General features: G+C 34.7%; 1 protein-coding gene and 1 pseudogene across 3 annotated transcripts; both read right to left on the reverse strand.

Moving 5' to 3' along the window:
• Positions 1-330: 330 nt before the first annotated feature.
• LOC124838226 (uncharacterized) lies at positions 331-15,551 on the reverse strand. 3 transcript variants are annotated; one of them, XM_047313771.2, is made up of 9 exons: positions 15,434-15,551; positions 14,176-14,388; positions 9,036-9,117; positions 8,785-8,860; positions 7,582-7,662; positions 6,839-6,975; positions 5,198-5,450; positions 1,459-1,522; positions 331-1,142 (listed from the first exon to the last, which is right to left on the reverse strand). In XM_047313771.2, exons 1-9 carry the CDS (start codon positions 15,549-15,551, stop codon positions 523-525), a joined length of 1,644 nt encoding a protein of 547 aa, XP_047169727.2. In that variant the 3' UTR covers positions 331-522. The 3 variants fall into 3 exon arrangements, with proteins under 3 accessions (XP_047169727.2, XP_047169731.2, XP_047169732.2); XM_047313775.2 differs by lacking the exon at positions 15,434-15,551 and adding an exon at positions 15,010-15,401 and having other exon boundaries at positions 14,176-14,385; XM_047313776.2 differs by lacking the exon at positions 15,434-15,551 and adding an exon at positions 15,010-15,401.
• Positions 9,127-12,324, reverse strand: LOC148195738 (uncharacterized; annotated as a pseudogene).
• Positions 15,552-17,681: the final 2,130 nt, after the last annotated feature.

A 17,681-nucleotide genomic window follows, 5' to 3' on the forward strand; every position in this document is an offset into this window, starting at 1 on the left:
CAACTTACTTTTCTTTTATTGAACAACGATATAATCTACTAAAATTGGATCACTTAAAAACTACGCATTTGAATAAACATATTATAGATTGTAATACATAAACATTTCAATTACAATTCAAATAAAACCCAGAACCTCAAGTTTTAAAATTGAATTTTAATTTATGCTTTATACAAATTATGACAGTTAAAAAAATATAATTTTATTAAAATTACACAGACTAATTCACCTATATAAATACTTTTTTATATATTATATAAGTATTAATTTCCACACTCTAATAGATAATATAATTTGACTTGTTATTATAACTATAATTAGAAATATAAATACATAGAACATAATATATTAAATAAAAAAGTATACATTTACTAAATAACACAGGAGAGTACAAATACAGCTATAGCAGAAAAATGGTTAACTCTGCCAACTTTCCATAACAGCAGTTCCTAATGGGGTGAGGTAAAGATAATGTAAGCGTCTGAATAACAGAAATGTGGTGAGATCCTATTAATGTCATCCTCACCACCAACTGCGATGGTAGCGTTCGTCTGGCCTGTCCTTAAATCGAGAAGAAAGATCACGGTCCCTGTCATATATGCTTTCATAGGTCGAGTTCCATGGTCTACCAAAATCTCTTTCTGAAGGAGAATAATGAAGAGAATGGAAAGAAAAAGGCCTTGGGGGTTCTTCATCATGTAAAGGACTTCTATTCCAGTCAGATTGGGATCTTGACGATGAAGGACTTCTTGTACCCTCATGGCCACTAAACCTAGGATGAAAACTAAACTTGGATGAACTATGACCTGGGTCCCCTGGTGGACCATCATCAGTAAGATCCCCACCCAATCTATTCTCCCGATGATGTCCTCGGCTACCATAATCAGAACTATAATTCGATCTGTGTGGTGCCAACAGGTTTCTTGAAATATCTGAACTTGAGGGTTCATTCCCAGAGCCCCATAATCTCAAATCAGCATTATCTGGAATGGGAGCATTTATTCCTGGAAATTTGACAGTCATTCTCCGCTTTGGTTTTGAAGAATCAGATTCAACTTCCATAATTTCCCCATCCTCCTGATCCGCAATCTCCCTGTCGGTGTATATCATAATGCCTGAAGGCTGATCCTCTTTGTCCACATCTAAATTAAAATAAAGGTTATAAAGTTAATTTAATACATCAACTCAGGCAAGATGATAAGGATTCAGTACAGTAAATAGCAACAGAAAGTGATTAAAATAAACTATTGAAAATAACAGAACTAATTCATTAGGCTGGTGAACAACCTCAGCAAATTTCTCAAACCTGTCAAGTAACTTATGCTTGTAGCATTAAATTTAAACTTAAATTCGACGCATATACACCATTAGAACACACAATGATAATTTGGGTGGATCAGAGGCAGAGTATGAGGAAGAAAACAAGAAATTGAGATGAAAAAGAAAAATGCTTTTTACCAAGATATCCAGGTGGGTATCCTATTTCTCGCATTCTGTTAAGCCATGGAGGTGGATCAAGCTCCTGCATAAGACAATCTTAGTATTAATACATTTCATAAAGGCAGACTGACAATTCTGACACATTAAAAAATCCCTATAATGTATGGCTTTCTTATACTCCAGCGTTAGTGTCAAAGGCTTGCAATCTTCAAACTACCTACCACTATACAGCCCACTTATGTCATCGTGCTACTTCTTAGGTTATAAGAATTTGTGTTATAAACCGGTTGAACATGCAGATTGTGATAGGACCCTAAGAGTATATATTAGGAGAAACAGAAAAACAGAACAATAGCTGTCAGTTGTTTGTTGTTAGACAGTGGGTGGTTGGGATAGAAGTTGTGTATATAAGAGAGGAGAAGGGTCTTAGAGAGGGGAGTTTTTTGGTTGTAATCTTTGTAAGACAGGAGCCTTACATCCTGTGAAGGGAGGTCTGTCCCTGGGAAGTGTTGGAACATCTTTTGCCATTTTAATAAAACAGTTCGGTTTTCTTCTCTTGTGCTACGTTAGAGAGTAGGGGGCAAGTCAGGGGTGCTTACCAGTGTGTTTTGTTGGGTTTCTTATCACTAAAAAACCTAACAAATTGGTCTGACCTGCCAAATCAAGAAAAGGAAGAGTCACGGAAGGCAGATTGAATGATCTGGAGGTTTTAGAGAGGACACCAGGGAAACCCTTCAAGAACTCAAAGAAATGGTGGCAGGGCTATTGTTGGAAATCAGGAAACCAGGATAGAAGTACAGAGGACAGTCAAGGTTCGGTTAATGGTGGAAGAATGGGAAAAAGACGCTAGTTTGCGGAGGACAGTGAAGAGCAAAAGGGAGAGATACAGAGGGGCTGGATGAAAAGCGTGGATTTACCTACTTTTGAAGGAGTGGACCCAGAGGGATGGATAGCTAGGGCTGAGAAATTTTTTTGAGGTACAAGAGGTTAGAAACAGAGTACTGGTTTCGTTTCTGGAAAAAGAAAACCAAGAACCCTTCTTGGGAGGATTTAACAGAAGCTTTGGTCAGGTGTTTGGTGTTTGAGAAATTAGCTGCTATTAAAGAAAAGGGGCAGTGAAAGAATACATCCAGGAATTCAAAATGTTAGTATCTCAAGCTATGGAGTTGACCGAAGAACAAATACTTAGATATTTCTTTGCGCGACTGTAGAATGACATTAGGAGCCAAATCAGGCCCCATAATCCCAAGGAACTGTTAAGGGCTATGGACGTAGCCAGGGAAGTGAAGTGACACAAGAATCAGGATGGGAACGAGGAATGTCGAGAAACAACAAATCTATTAGGAGGTATCTAGGAGGATCGAGGGCAATTTTCAAAACAGAATCATATAGAGGAGTCTTGTTAGGATAGAAACAAAGTCCCACATCAGATCAAACAAAAGATGGACATGGGTTTATATACATATAAAATACCTCCATTGGTAATAAGCCTTCTAGAGTGGTACCAAAAACAAATCTGTGAAGGCTTGACCTAGAGTGGACAATATCTTACCAGTGTGAAGATCTATGTGTATGTTGAACCTCCCTAACAATTGGTATTAGAGCTGATAGTTAGTCTTGGTGACCGACTCAGACGAGTTCGTCCCTCCATGGTAAGATGGGTTTGTTTCTCAGAGGGAGTCTGATATGGTATGCAAATTGCATTGATCTCTATATGGCCTCAAGCAATCACCACGTGCTTGGTTTGGAAAGTTTAGCTCCATTGTTTAAAAAGTTGGGCTAAAACGCAATGAAGCAGACCATTTGGTCTTTTACTGTCATTCTTCTCTTGGGAAATGTATTTACTTAATAATATATGTTGATGATATTGTCATTACAAGAAATGATGTTGTTGGAATATCTCAACTGAAGAGTACTTGTGTAAACATTTTCAAACCAAGGATCTTGGAAGTCTCAAATACTTCTTAGGCATTGAAATAGCAGGCATTGAAATAGCACAATCAAAAGATAAAGTTGTAATCTCCCAAAGAAAGTATGGTCTTCATATATTACAAAAAACAGACATGATTGATTGTAGACCGATAGACAGCCCATGGACCCAAACTAGAGATTAAGGACAGAAGAAGGTGAATTATTCTCCGATCCAAAGAGGTATAGGAGGTTGGTTGGAAAACTGATTTATTTCACTATTACAAGGTCAGATCTATCATTTGTAGTTGGAGTGATTAGTCAGTTCATGCAGGCTCCTTGGAGACGGTCTACTACAAGATATTGTGTTTTTTTGGGAGGAAACATTATTTCATGGAAAAGTAAGAAACTAAATGTAGTAACTCGATCAATCACTAAAGTTGAGTATAGGGCAATGACGTCACGAACATGTGAACTTATATGGGTGAAACAATTCTTCAAGAGCTTAACTTCTGTGACATCCATACTATGAAGATGTATTGCGATAATCAAGCTACTCTTCACATTGCATCAAATCCAATGTTTCACGAGAGAACTAAACATATAGAAATTGATTATCATTTTGTTCGTGAAAAATTGTTGACTAAATAAATATGTACTAAGTTTGTTGGATCAAACGATCAACTCGCAGATGTGTTGACCAAGTCATTCAGGGGTCCTTGAATTGAGTTTATTTGTTCCAACCTTTGGTACATATAATTTGTTTGATTAGTTTGTGGAGAAGTGTTAGAATATTTACCCTATTTATCATCATTATATTATATCTAGTATATATATAGTTAGGGTTACCCTATTTATCGTACTTTTGTATCAGAACTTTCTTATAAATAGAATAAGAGTGAGAGGGATCTTTCAAGCCTTCAAGAATTATTTCAGTTTCAACATAAGAAAATTAATTATCCTTTTCTTTCATATTATTTTCAATTTGATTTTCGCTTTTCAATTCTGGTTTTGCAGCATTTGATTGGTTCAAAATTCAAAATCCCGTCCAATCTTGAAAAACATAATCAAATAAGTTGCAACCCAATCTAATGTAGATTTGATCAGTGTTTTCATTATTATAATAGTTTTAAGGAGCCATATATTAAACAATGAAGCAAAAAATAACGATAATCAATATATATTCAAAGTATCAAATATCACATCTCATAAGCAAATTACAACATGCTTTAGAAGCAAAAAAGTATTATAGAAAGCACAGAAACACTAAATCCAAAATAATAAATTTATAAAAACATTAAAAAATACGACATCTTTTAGTTAATATTATAGAGAAAAATAAATTGGCAAAGTAATTTCATAAATATCTTAGCTGTACGGTAATTTCATAAATAAAATCACACACAGTTCTTTCGGACTAAATTGGATTGATTTTCAAATATTGATTGACCCCATTCGAACCAACAAAATTTTTTATTATCTTTTACTTTATATTATTTCCAATTTTTTTGTCTTGTGGCTTTTAAATATAGCTTCTGCAGCATTTAGCTCGGGCATAACAATTGTTTCTTGAAGGATCCACATTTGCTTCTAAACCTTTCCATGACATCGGCAGGTTGTGTTCATGACAACAATTTATTTGCTGTTAAAGGGATACGCTGTTTAATATGCTGAAGATTAGACAGCCTTGTTGCCTTTTTTTACTTATAATATCCTTCATTAGTTGAATTTTACCCAACATTTCCGATAAAACTTATTTCAGGGATAAGGACATATAATAACATCAAAACATCATACCGTTGGAAATGTATATTAATAAAAACATCAAAAAATCATTTTCAAAACTTACCCCCAAGCCCAAAAGTTGACGTGTTGCATCATCCAGAACACCTGGCCTCAAACCATCATACTTTCCAGCAGGAGAATTCTGATAATAACGAGTTGGATTCCGGGAGGAAGAATTCTGATTCCGTCGGGACTTGTGTTGTTTGCGAGCATTATTAACAGCAGTGTTGTCTCGGGGCCTCTGACACTCTCTCAATGAGTGGTTATAAGAACCACAATTGAAACACCGAGCAGGATCATCAATAATCTCTAAACCACTAGAACATTTAAAAAAGTAAAAGCTTACGTCACTATGACAGAAACTAGTAGTACATTTAATTTTGAAATATAAATAGCAGATTCACAATTGAACAGCACATTCAAATAAGCAAATGAACATTTCAGCTTGAATTAATAACCTACCACCAGAACACAACATGCATACAAAACAAATGTTACCTCAAGATGGCAGGTAGGCAAATCCCTATTCCTTCAAGTCTATTTCAATGGATTTATCTCAAATCCAAATCCATGTATTTAGATTTTAAATCCAATTCATTTATTGAATTTCAATTGGATAATTTTTGGAATTATGTAAATCCAAAATCAAGGTGGATCTAGATCAATTCAAGTTATGAAAGCTTAGGTAGAACAAGACCCAAGGTAGGATCAGGTCAGGTCAGGCTCGGCCCAAGTCAAGTTAAAGTAGGCCAGAACCATGTCATGTTGACCAAGCTACACCCATGTTAGGAGTCAAGTAGTAGTAGTCAATCAGGTCAAACCCCCGTCAGGCCAAGTTAAACTAGGTCAAAGTCAAGTTGAGTTGGCTTGAGTCCATATCGGGTTGAGTAAGCTCAGGCCTAGTTTGGGTTGAGTCATTGTGGGTCCACCTATAGCCAAATCAGCACCAGTCAACTTCAGGATAAATTGACTGGGGCCCAGTTTGAATTGAGTTGGCCCTAGCCAAATTCAAGAGAAGTTAGGCCAAATCAAGGTAGGTCCACATCAGGCCAAATTAGGTAAGACCCACATCAGACCGAATTACGTAAGATCCACATCCTAGAATACACCCAACGACCTTTTTCCTCCCAACCCCGTGACTATTTATAACAATCACTTACATGGAAAGAAAAGAAATATCTACAGAAGGTTGTAACTGTCATAATCAGTTATTCTTCTTATCCCTCCTCTTATACACAATTCCAGACCTGTCCTGACCCAACCTATCACATCCCCATAATAGTACTTAGATAAATGAGATGGGAAAAATACAGTGTATTCAACTTACATTCTTAGCCTTTTATTGATGTAGTTGAATATAGTGAAAACTCCCTTGTGTTCAATACACACATAGGGTCCTTTATTTATAATAGAACAAATATGGATTAAGTCCAAAATACAAATAAGAAATAATAACAAACTAACTAATAAAGATAAAAGATAAAGATAATATATCTAACCGATGTATTTATAGGATACAAAGAAGAGGCAAGGCACTTGCTTAAAACCCTAACTCTTAAGTTGGGTTTACAAACAAGAAAATAAAACATCACATTTCAACAATACTATATTTCAAACATTGTATGATCACATGAACTATCTACAAATTTTAAACTAAGTGGACCAATAGATTCATCTTTAAATAATATAAAGCAACAGTACATACCCATCCACATTACTTGAACCATCAGTTGAAGTCAATCCCAAAGTATATCCCCGGTCATATAGAGGCACAGAATGGTCAGCTAAAGGCATGAAATCCGTATTTTTATCATTTCTTGTTTGGTTCTCCATCCAGAATGACTGTTAAAGAAATGGATAAGAATAATATCTTGTATTGCAATAATATTTCCCTTTTCATGTTGAAAGATAAAAAGTACGCCTAGAGAAGTATTAATACGACACTATTATGAGTAAAATTATTGAAAACTACAAAAACATGAGTGGGATAGGGAATCATTAAATTAGAGGGACCCACAAAAACTGATTCGAATAAATTTCAACTAAATTGTTAGTGTGTTTCTAGTAGTTTTCTTGTACATAATAGCTAATACAACATATGCCCATTATTCCTATAATTATAATGACAAAGGGAATAGCTATGACTCAGACAGGTTTCCACAATCACAACCGCAACCATAACCATCCTAGTCTAGTAAACAATGCAGCAGCTAAGGCACATATAGGGAAAAACAACATGAATGACATAATATTACAGATAAAAAGGATGAAGCAAATATAACACTTGAAGAAAAAATGTAAAGGATAAGGCAATTATTAAAAAATCCAGTCAATGCAGACTTCATACTGCAATAACTGTTGTAAGCCTATCTCTATTACTACAACCAACTGCACATGATTGCATTTGAGAACCAAAACTAAAACCTGTAATAGACTATGGAAACTCACCACCGCAGATGTCTTTTCAAGCCCAACATGGAGAGCAGGAAAAAATGTCTCCTCACCAGATTCCAATACTTCGCTTTCATCCTGAACAGAAAGACAATGCCAGATTTATCATTCTTTAGAAAACTATAAAAAAAAAAAAAAAAAAAAAACTGCATTTGTTAATAGCACAATTCCACCAGTTTCCTTGGTAATAGACCAAATGTGTAAGATTCCTTCTGTTAGGTGGTCATTAGATCACCTATGGTGTCTATACGGCATTTGATACAATATTATTGGAAGTCTCACATAGATTAAAGATAAGATAAATTTAGAGTATATATGAATGAGCCTAACTATTCCCACTTGAGCTTATGCAATCAGGTTATAGTTTAAGATTGATGCTCAACTTTGTAGTGTCATTAAATTCACCATTTACACCTAACTCAAACCTATTTTTAGTTCCCATCAGACATGTGCATTAGTTTGGAGTGCATCTCGTACCAATGACACAGCATTGTAGGGCATGCGCCTAGATCTCTTAACACTTAGTGCTCCACAACATTTTAGGGGCCCTATGTTTATTACGGATGACATTTTAGGGGCCCTATGTACGGCTCATAGGTACAACATATAGCCTTTTCTTAATACAACTACTTCCTAAATATATTTAATGCGTATTCTAACGAGTCTAAAACATTGTTCCACCCCATATGTTGTAATCCATCATCAAAAGATAAAGATTTATTAGGCAAAAATAATTTAAAAAAGGGCTTTTATATCGAAAGACTTCACACATAACGCCTCAAAATACCAAAAATATTGTCTAATTCTCAAATAAACTTCAAAGACTTGGTTTCAAATTAGAAACACCAGAATCTAAATCAACTTCATCATTTTTAAGTGAAAAATTAGTGGACTTGCGTATGGAGATCTTAGACAATCATCAGTCATTATTTGGATTACATCTACACAATGATAATTGGGCAGATAGACTCCAACTTCATTTCACATCCTTAACTTTAAAGTTTTGTTAATCTTTTATTTTTTCTTTTCATGATATTTTATCCTCTATCATCTATTTACTCATTTATTTATCATTAAGGGAAATCTTATTTCACTATGAATAATCAAAATAATAATAATAATGATAATAATAGTAATAGTAATAACAACAACAACAATAATAATAATAATAATAATAATAATGAAGATAATAGGGCTTACATTGGATGACATAGCATGTTTGGCATGCCATTCTGACCATTGTCGTAAAAGTTCCTGAAGCTTCTGTCTACTACCCCTGAACCATTGTTAAAACACCAGTCAAAACTTCAATCAATGAAACCAAACCGCATGATTGGGACATTTTAAGTTTTAATAGCAAAAAATAACAAATAAAACTAGTTTTCACTTTGGGCACACAAATAATGTACCAGAACGGGTGTTCATGATTTTTCTGACCAACTTGTACAAACCTTGTTAGGGAAGTATACGTAAAATGAACTGACGGTTGACGTTCATCAACATTAATCCGGGCCCTTTTAACACCTGATACAGCTATAGCATATCTTATTAAGGAAACACTATATTAGGTATTGCATTACAACTGGATGTAAAACTGATCTATAATATTTATCAGTCAGATATAAACATATCATGTACAATATCTAGAAAGAAAATATATTGTCCAGAACTTATGCACACAAGAAATGTCCAAAATAACAGGGGTATAGCATATCTTGACACTTAGCTCAAAAGCAATTTCTTAAGGGAGTGTAAAACAGTCCAGGGTTTTCCCTTCTGGCTGCTTTATTATGCTTACTAAAACAATTTAGTCCATTTTTTTTCAATCAGGGGAATTACAGCAATTGCCAAAGATATTTCACAAAGGCCATGGTTGTAGACCAATGCTTTTAATTCCAGATAACAGCACATGGGCAACCATACCCAAAAACACTGTAGTGGTATAGCATTATGGCCACTGCTTAGAAATTTTCTAGTTGGCTTAATCTATTGTACAGTATGCTTTACATAAAAAATAAGATAAACTGGACTCAAATTGAGGCCCAACAAACCAAAATGTAGAACAAAAAAAAAGCATATGAAAATGTTTGGGTTGCATGGCTCAATTCCTCGGAAACCATAAATCCCTAAAACCATTTCAGTAGCTAGTTATCTGCACACCCTATTAGAAAATGTATAGGCAGCTTCACATGTGGCAAAGTAGGAGATCAGGGGAGGGGAGGTAAGATAAAAGGTATATCCAGTAACAGCATTGAAACTTGCAAATAAGAGATGCAGTCATAGAGATCGAGAAGAGAGGAGGTCATGATTCATAGGTTACAAGCACAGAATTGAAGATAAGTTCCACTTATCACCCAAAGTCTGAGGGTCAAACCAAGGTTGAGAATGGAAGCCACAGGATATTCCTTTGATGTTTTATTGTTGACCAGCCACATTCTTGGGCCCAAAGGCTACATTGGGCAAAATATTTGTACAACACTAGTCGTTTGCCTCTCATATACTCTGCCCCACCTATTCTTACCCTTCTCTTCTTGGATCAAGGGCTCACTGAGCCCAGTAGAGTTTGGGTTTGTATCAATACCCCCTTCTTGAAATAGAGCCTTGTCCTCAAGGCTAAATTTTGGAAACTAGCTTTGAATTATCACTTCATCCTCCCAAGTAGCTTCATCAACATTTTGCCCCTTCCAATGTACCAGCACTTGTTTCTTAATTTCCCCCATCTTTGTGTTGTTCCAAGAAGCCAAGATCCCCTCAGGAACTAGTAATTCCGCTCTATCATACTCCATCCTAGTAGGGAGATCATCCTTAACCTTATATTTGCCCATGGCTCTCTTTAATAATGACACATGAAAAACAGGATGAATCTATGAATTTGGTGGAAATTTCAGCCGATATGCCACTTTCCCAATTTTCTGCACAATCATAAAAGGACCATAACTCAATTTCGAATTGACCATATTCATGGTCAATTCATGATAGACTGCTTCCTATTCAATTTCAATTTTAATAACACAAGATCACCCACAACAAAGAGTCTTTCCCTTCTATGCTTATTGGCTTGAGTCCTCATCCTGTCCTAAGCACGAAGCAAATGGGATTTTAGTTGTCTTAACACCTCATTCCTCTCCAAAAGATCCTTCTAGACAACTTCAACTCTCACTTCTCCTTGTACCACTTGCACAATCTTGGGGGGAGGTCTCCCATACACATCTTCAAAAGGAGTCATTCCCATAGATCCATGATAAGTTGTGTTAAACCAAAACTCTTCCCAAGGCATCAAGATCACCCATGTCTTGGGTAGGTCAGTGATAAAACACTTTAGAAAAGTCTCCAAACACCTATTGTTACCTTAGTTTGTCCATCCGATTACGGATGATAAGTTGTACTCATTTGCAATTTGGTAGCCTGCATCTTACAGAACTCTTTCCAAAATAAACACATGAACATTGGATCCCTATCACTCGCCAATAGAAGACTGAATGACCACCTTGGGGAGTAGCATGAAATTCTTCCAAGAACTTAGGGATCCAAGCTGATTTTTCCATAACAATAAGGCGATTTTTATTTCGTAACTAGCATGAGCCTGCCCATCCTAGCCAGCCTTCACCTTTTCAATTATCTTCTTCAATTTATCGTTAGCTTGCACATCGGCATTGAGTTCTTGCTAATCTAACCAGACTAAGAAATACACCATATTGTTTACTTCCATCTCTTCTTTGTGGAGACAAAGCATTTGCCCCTGAGTTCTCCTAACCAGGCTTGTAAACGATTTCAAAATTGTATCCTAATAGCTTTGCCAATCAATTATGCTGCTCCCCAATAATTATCTGCATTAATTGTTTCAGACTCTTTCAATATGAGAAAACAATAAATTTTCAACCTAATAGATAAGGTCGCCAGTGTTGTATTGCTAATGTCACTGCCATCAATTCTCTCTCGTAAGCTGATTTAGTCAAATTAAAGGAGCTCAATGCCTTGCTATAATACGTTATTGGGCTTTTCCCTTGCATCAAGATAGCTCCAATCCTTGTTCCCGATGCATGACACTCCAGGAAAAACTCCTCATCAAAGTTTAGGAGTTGCAATACCGGTGCTATGGTGATTCTTCATTTAAGTTCTTCAAAGGCTTCTTGAGTCTTCCCATTCCAACCAAAGCCATCTTTTTTGTTCAAATTCACCGTCATCAAACCTCACCTTAATGCCTCAACAAACACCTTGAGTTTCTAATTTGTGTCCATCTCCCTTTAAAATCCTCATGTCTTGTCCTGTCCCACTTTCAACCCAACGCTTCTACAAGTCTTCCAGAAATAAAGTTATGGGTAGCCCCACTATCTATATCAAGGACAGCATAGGAATCTCCCCAATCATTCCACGCAACTTCATTGTTCTTGGTTGATCCTCATTGTCGCTCGCAATTGTACAGTTAACGTCGTGCATGGAGCTACAACCTCGTATTCAACTTCATTGTTGTCGTTTTCCTCATCTCCCTCGTCACATTCGACTCGGATGGGTAACCCCACTATCTATCAAGAACAGCATAGGAATCTCCCTAATCATTCCATCCAACTTCATTGTTCTTAGTTGGTCATCATTGTCGCCCGCAATTGTACAGAGATTTAACGTCGTGCATGGAGCTAGAACCTCGTATTCCTCTTCACTGTTGTCGTTTTCCTCATCTCCCTCGTCACATTCGACTCGGATTTCCTCGTCAACCATGATGACTCGAAGCTGCTTAACCATTGATGGAGGGGTCCAAACAACCCACTACACTTATAACATAGACCCTTTTGTTTTTTGTCTAAGAGATCCTTATAGGAGGGATGATGGGCTCCTCTATCTTTAGGTCCAGTTTTACTTTTCTCACCCAATCTTTTTTTCCACTTGGGTTTGGTCCATTTCCTCCCCAACTGCCCCCATTCTGTTTTGGGCCAATTTTACCCAACATACTGGTTCCCCTTGAGCATCGTTCTTCTTCAATGGCATTGTTTGCGGCTAGATAAGTATCTGGCAGGTCGGACAAAATGATACAATTTAAAAATGCATAAAAGTGTAAATGAAGACTTGCATGGAACATATTTGATTCTTTTAATATTGCTAAACAAGAAATCATAAGGATACAATTATCCCACTACACATAGCAAAGCTCCTAAGAGAAATCGAAAATGGCTCCCTCTCCACCTAAGCACCCAAATAACTACCTCCCGAAGACCTACCTCCTTGATTCTTTTAAACAACCAATACCCCTTTCTCTCTCTTCTAACCAACCTATTTCATCCTAGTGTGCCACGTCACCATTCCTAGTCCTTTTCCTCTCATATACTCTGCCCCACCTAGTCTTACCCTTCTCTTCTTGGATGAAGGGCTCACTGAGCCCAATAACGTTAAGGTCTGTATCATATACCATGTGAAGTAAAGACAGAAGTTGGACATTAGGACTTAATTGACTAGCATGAAGATTTAAGACAATTAAAATATCATTTGTAGCATACTCAAGAATGAGAGTTCCAACTAATAACTATAGAAGGGAACAACAATTTGATATAGCGATTGTTTCTCAATCATCAGTCACAAACAACAATTTGTTGTTTCAAAAGTTATTGTCAAGCTTGTGTTCCTGTATTATGGTCACTTGCAAGTGTTAGAATGTGTGGGTGAAATATCTTATTGTTTAAAGCTACCCTGAGACATAAAATACACCCTCTAGTTCTTGTCTCTTTGCCTTAAAAAGCTAATGCTAATTGTCATGAGGAATCTAAGCTACCAAAAGGATTTGGAACTTCTATGGTGTTCGCAACATTTGATTAGTGGCAGGGAAGTTAATAAACAGTTTTTTATACAATGGATGGAAAATTTGCAAAGGAAGCAACTCCAGAGGAGGAATTTATCATTAGGAATTTCAAAATTTAGCCTGAGAACAAGGCTGATTTTGAACAATTTCCATTACACTCCCAGATAGGCTGGAGAAAACACGGAATAAATTTGGGCAAACAATTAGCTTATGGGCCTTGGGGTTGGAAATTACAGAGAAAAAAGAATAGGAAGGGAATCTGGGGGAATGTTGAGCTGGCACAGAAAAAAAAAGGATAAAGTTAGTTAGAATTGGTGCTAAGGGGCCAAAGGGTAGAGGATAAGGAGAACCAAGTTCTTTACGGGAGAGAGAATGTATCTTCTCTGTAAGAGTCTTGCTATGGGCCTTGGGGTTGGAAAGTACAGAGAAAAAAGAATAGGAAGGGAATCTGGGGGAATGTTGAGCTGGCACAGAAAAAAAAAGGATAAAGTTTAGTTAGAATTGGTGCTAAGGGGCCAATATAGGAGAGAAGGGTAGAGGATAAGGAGAACCAAGTTCTTTACGGGAGAGAGAATGTATCTTCTCTGTAAGAGTCTTGCTATGGGACAATAGTGTACTTGCAGTATATTTTCCTGCATCTTCCAATAACAATTTCATATTTTCCTTTCATTCTATCATGATATATTTTCATTTCTCACTGAATTTTGGGTTTGTAACAGTAGTCAAGCAGCAAACCAGAAAAACCTGAAAAGGGGAAAATAATTAGAAACAAGCATTGAATACAGAATTTAATACAAGGATACATGTTCCAACAATCTCAGTGCTTCTCTTGGGACTCCCATCTTCAAGAGAGAGACAACCATTTTCAGCAAGCACTCCTCCCCTCACTTCCTCAGTGACCACATTCAACTTCAAACCATCTTCCAATTTCTTCTCCTTATCAAGTGAATCCCTCAGCTCTAGCTCCTCGTTCATGTGCTCGTCACCACCCATATCCAAACAAACCCTTTTCTCTGCTATGGCAAAAAAGATTAAAACTTCATACAAACATTGCACTAAATAATCAACCACCAATCAATCTCTAAATAGCAAATACTAGTTGTAAGTATAAGATTCCTTTATGTACCCACCTAATTTTCAGATTAAAATTCATTAGATATAACATAACAATTAATATGATAAAAATCTCTAGTGGACCTGTTTGCAAATTTAATTATCTATAGTACATCAATTAAAAATAATAGAGATTGCAAGTTTTGTAGACATTTACGTAACATACATCAGTTTAAATCTGCAAAAAAAACTACATATTAATCATATCCCCATAGGACCTAATATTCTTTTCTAAATTACTGATGCAAGATTACAACTTGATGGAAAATTATTCTCAGGTACTGCACTCATGAATTGGGAATGTCCAATTTAAGCATATACACAAACTGCAGAACTATGGTTTTCGTGGTGTACAAACTTCGTATGGACATTACTCGTTCCATAAAATCAAATATCAAAATCTTCATACAAGCCCAAAGGAAACATCTTACACACAGTACCGCAAATTATAAAGGGACTCGAAAAACAGAAAAAGAGAAATCATGGACACAAAGCAAGGAAAACGAAAAGGCATGTTAACATACCAAACAGGTCGATTTGAGGCGGGCAAGGGCGGCGATGAACCGACAGTGAGGATGACAAGGCCACGAGGTGTACAAGATTATATGACCGTCGGGGGAGGGGAAAGAGGCTGTCAGCGGAGGGCCGCGAGGACGATGCCGAGGGCAATCGATAAGGAGTTTGGAGATGGTTCGACCACGGTTTGGAGAGGATGAAAGTGAGAGCGTTTGAGGCAAGACGTCGCCGTTTGGAGAAAGATGCGGTAAGGGTTTAGGGCAAAAAGTGAGAGGGTTTAGGACTTGTGAGAATGAATTCACGGCGGGAAGAGGTCACGAAAAATATCCGACTAATTGCCAAATTTCTACTGGTGGCTAGCTTTGAGTAGTAAGAGTAGAAGAAAATGCAAAGGGAAATTGAGAATTTAGGAGAGAAGAAAAAATAAGGTACCCTGAGGGATTAGGGCGAACCACGACGCCCTAATTGCAGAAGACAGAAATGGTATCCTTGGAAGTACAGTCGAATTTGCGGGTGGAATCCAAAACACTTCACCTAGTAATTTTCGCATTTGTCACAGAAAAATATCATTCGCAAATAGAGGAATTAAAGTAAATAAAAATAAAAATTAACATGGGAGATTTCTTTTAAAAAATCTTTTTTATCAATTACAGGTACGTATTTTCAATATATTATAAAATATATTTAAAATACTTATAGATAATATTATGAATAATAACTTATTATATCATTTTATTATATTTTTAAATATTATAATATAATCATTCATTATCAAATATATTCAAGATATTATAATATAATATATGATTATATAGTATATTTAATATATACTACTTGATTGTCTTTAAATAGTAGAATCTAATGAATATATTTGTTTACTAATATAATACAAAATCTATAAATAAATTTGTTTGAATTCATCGATGAAAAAAAATTATATTAATTAGGTTTATATATAAATATGGATAATATCTAATTTTTATAATTAAGTATGAAAATGAGAATAAGTATGTATATATTTATCGTATCTCTAATATCACATTCATCCTAATATTTATATTGTTCCTTTTAAATTATTGAAGCATCACAGTTTATTAGATAACCATATATTATTTTTTAGTTTTATAATCTTTCTTTTATGTGTGCTATAGACTTATTTTCTATCTCTTTTAATTGTTTAACTTATTTTATATTGATAAAATCCATTCACTTCTCTATTTTTCTTCTTATCATAACCTTTGTTAATTAGGTTTAAATGGAATATTATCAATTACATTGAATTAAATAGTTTTGATATTTTTTATTTGAATATTTTACTTTTTCTAATATTTGTATTTGTTTATTTTCACAAAAAACATATTTCAATTTCAATTTTAACTAGTTAAAAGCACAAACCCTTCGTTTAGTAGATAATATAAAAAATTTATTTTTTTATTATCTTGAATTTTACTTTTTGTTTCATTTAAAAGAACTTTGATTTTGCTAAAACAATTTTCATCATTTTTCTCTATGAATCGACTAGTTTGATGTATAAAGATATTTAAGGTACTTATCATTTTATTATATCTTTAAGGGTTAAATATGTTTTTAGTCCCTAAACTATTGGTCGTTTCGGGTTTTCGTCCCTCTTTCAAGTAAGGTACAGTTTGGTCCTCATTCTTTTCGAAACCTTCGTTTTAGTCCTCGAAAATTAAACAGTGTTTAAAAATTTGGTCCTCATTTAGGACTAAAACCAAAATTATGAGGACTAAAACGAACGTTTCAAAAAGAATGAGGACCAAATTGTATCTTACTTCTTTGAAAGGGACGAAAACCAGAAGCGACCAATAGTTTAGGGACTAAAAACATATTTAACCCTATCTTTAACTATACATTTTTAACTATACATTTGTTTTCCTTTTTGTTGAATGGTATATTAATTTTTTTGTAAGACATATTTGATATTTTTTATATTTTTATTTGTTATTTATTTTTATTATGTAGAATATTGTTTTAATGATTCTTTTATATTTTTATTTTTTAACTCATTATCATAAATTTTATTTATTATTATATAATAATTTAATGTTATTCTCATGAATTTTGTTTATCACCACCACATGTAGAATAAAGTTCAAAAGATGAAAGGTTTAGGCTAAATTTCAATTAGGTTTAGGCTAAATTTCAATAATTAGTTTACTCTTTTATTTCATTAGAGTGTATTATACTTTTTATTAATATATATAAAATATTTCATTAAAATTTAGAGAAAGGAAGTAAATAGACAAAAAAAAAAATTAAACTTTGATACTTGTTCTTGTATTTTGTTTCTAAAAATACTTTTAATTTTATCAAATTTATTTCATTAACATTTGCAAAATTATTAAGTATTTTGGTTATCATTAAATTATATTTGGTAATCTAATTTGAAATGTATACAGTTATAATTATAATTTCTTTCTAAATATTTTATATTAAAAAAATAGTAATACATCACTTTGTACTGAATATTTGATAAAATCATGTTTTTTTTGTCATGATTTTTTTTTTATTTTTATATAAAGTAATTAATTGATATTAAAATGGTAAGAAAATGGGTGTGGACATGGGTACAAGTATGACCAATTATTCAGTTGGGTTGGGATGAAATAAAAGTGTTATACTCGTTGGATGTGGGCATAAAATCTTCTCTTTCAAATAA

The sequence above is a fragment of the Vigna umbellata genome, chromosome 7, assembly GCF_029865625.1.
Source record: "Vigna umbellata cultivar VRB3 chromosome 7, Vumbellata_1.0, whole genome shotgun sequence".
Taxonomy (NCBI): Eukaryota; Viridiplantae; Streptophyta; class Magnoliopsida; order Fabales; family Fabaceae; genus Vigna; species Vigna umbellata.

Coding starts and splice junctions, on each gene's coding strand:
- LOC124838226 (XM_047313771.2), bottom strand. CDS start 15,551: ATGCGAAAATTACTAGGTGAAGTGTTTTGGATTCCACCCGCAAATTCG. Junction 14,389..15,433: donor GTTCGCCCTAATCCCTCAGG/GTACCTTATTTT, acceptor TTTTTGCCATAG/CAGAGAAAAGGGTTTGTTTG. Junction 8,861..9,035: donor ACGTATACTTCCCTAACAAG/GTTTGTACAAGT, acceptor ACAATGGTTCAG/GGGTAGTAGACAGAAGCTTC.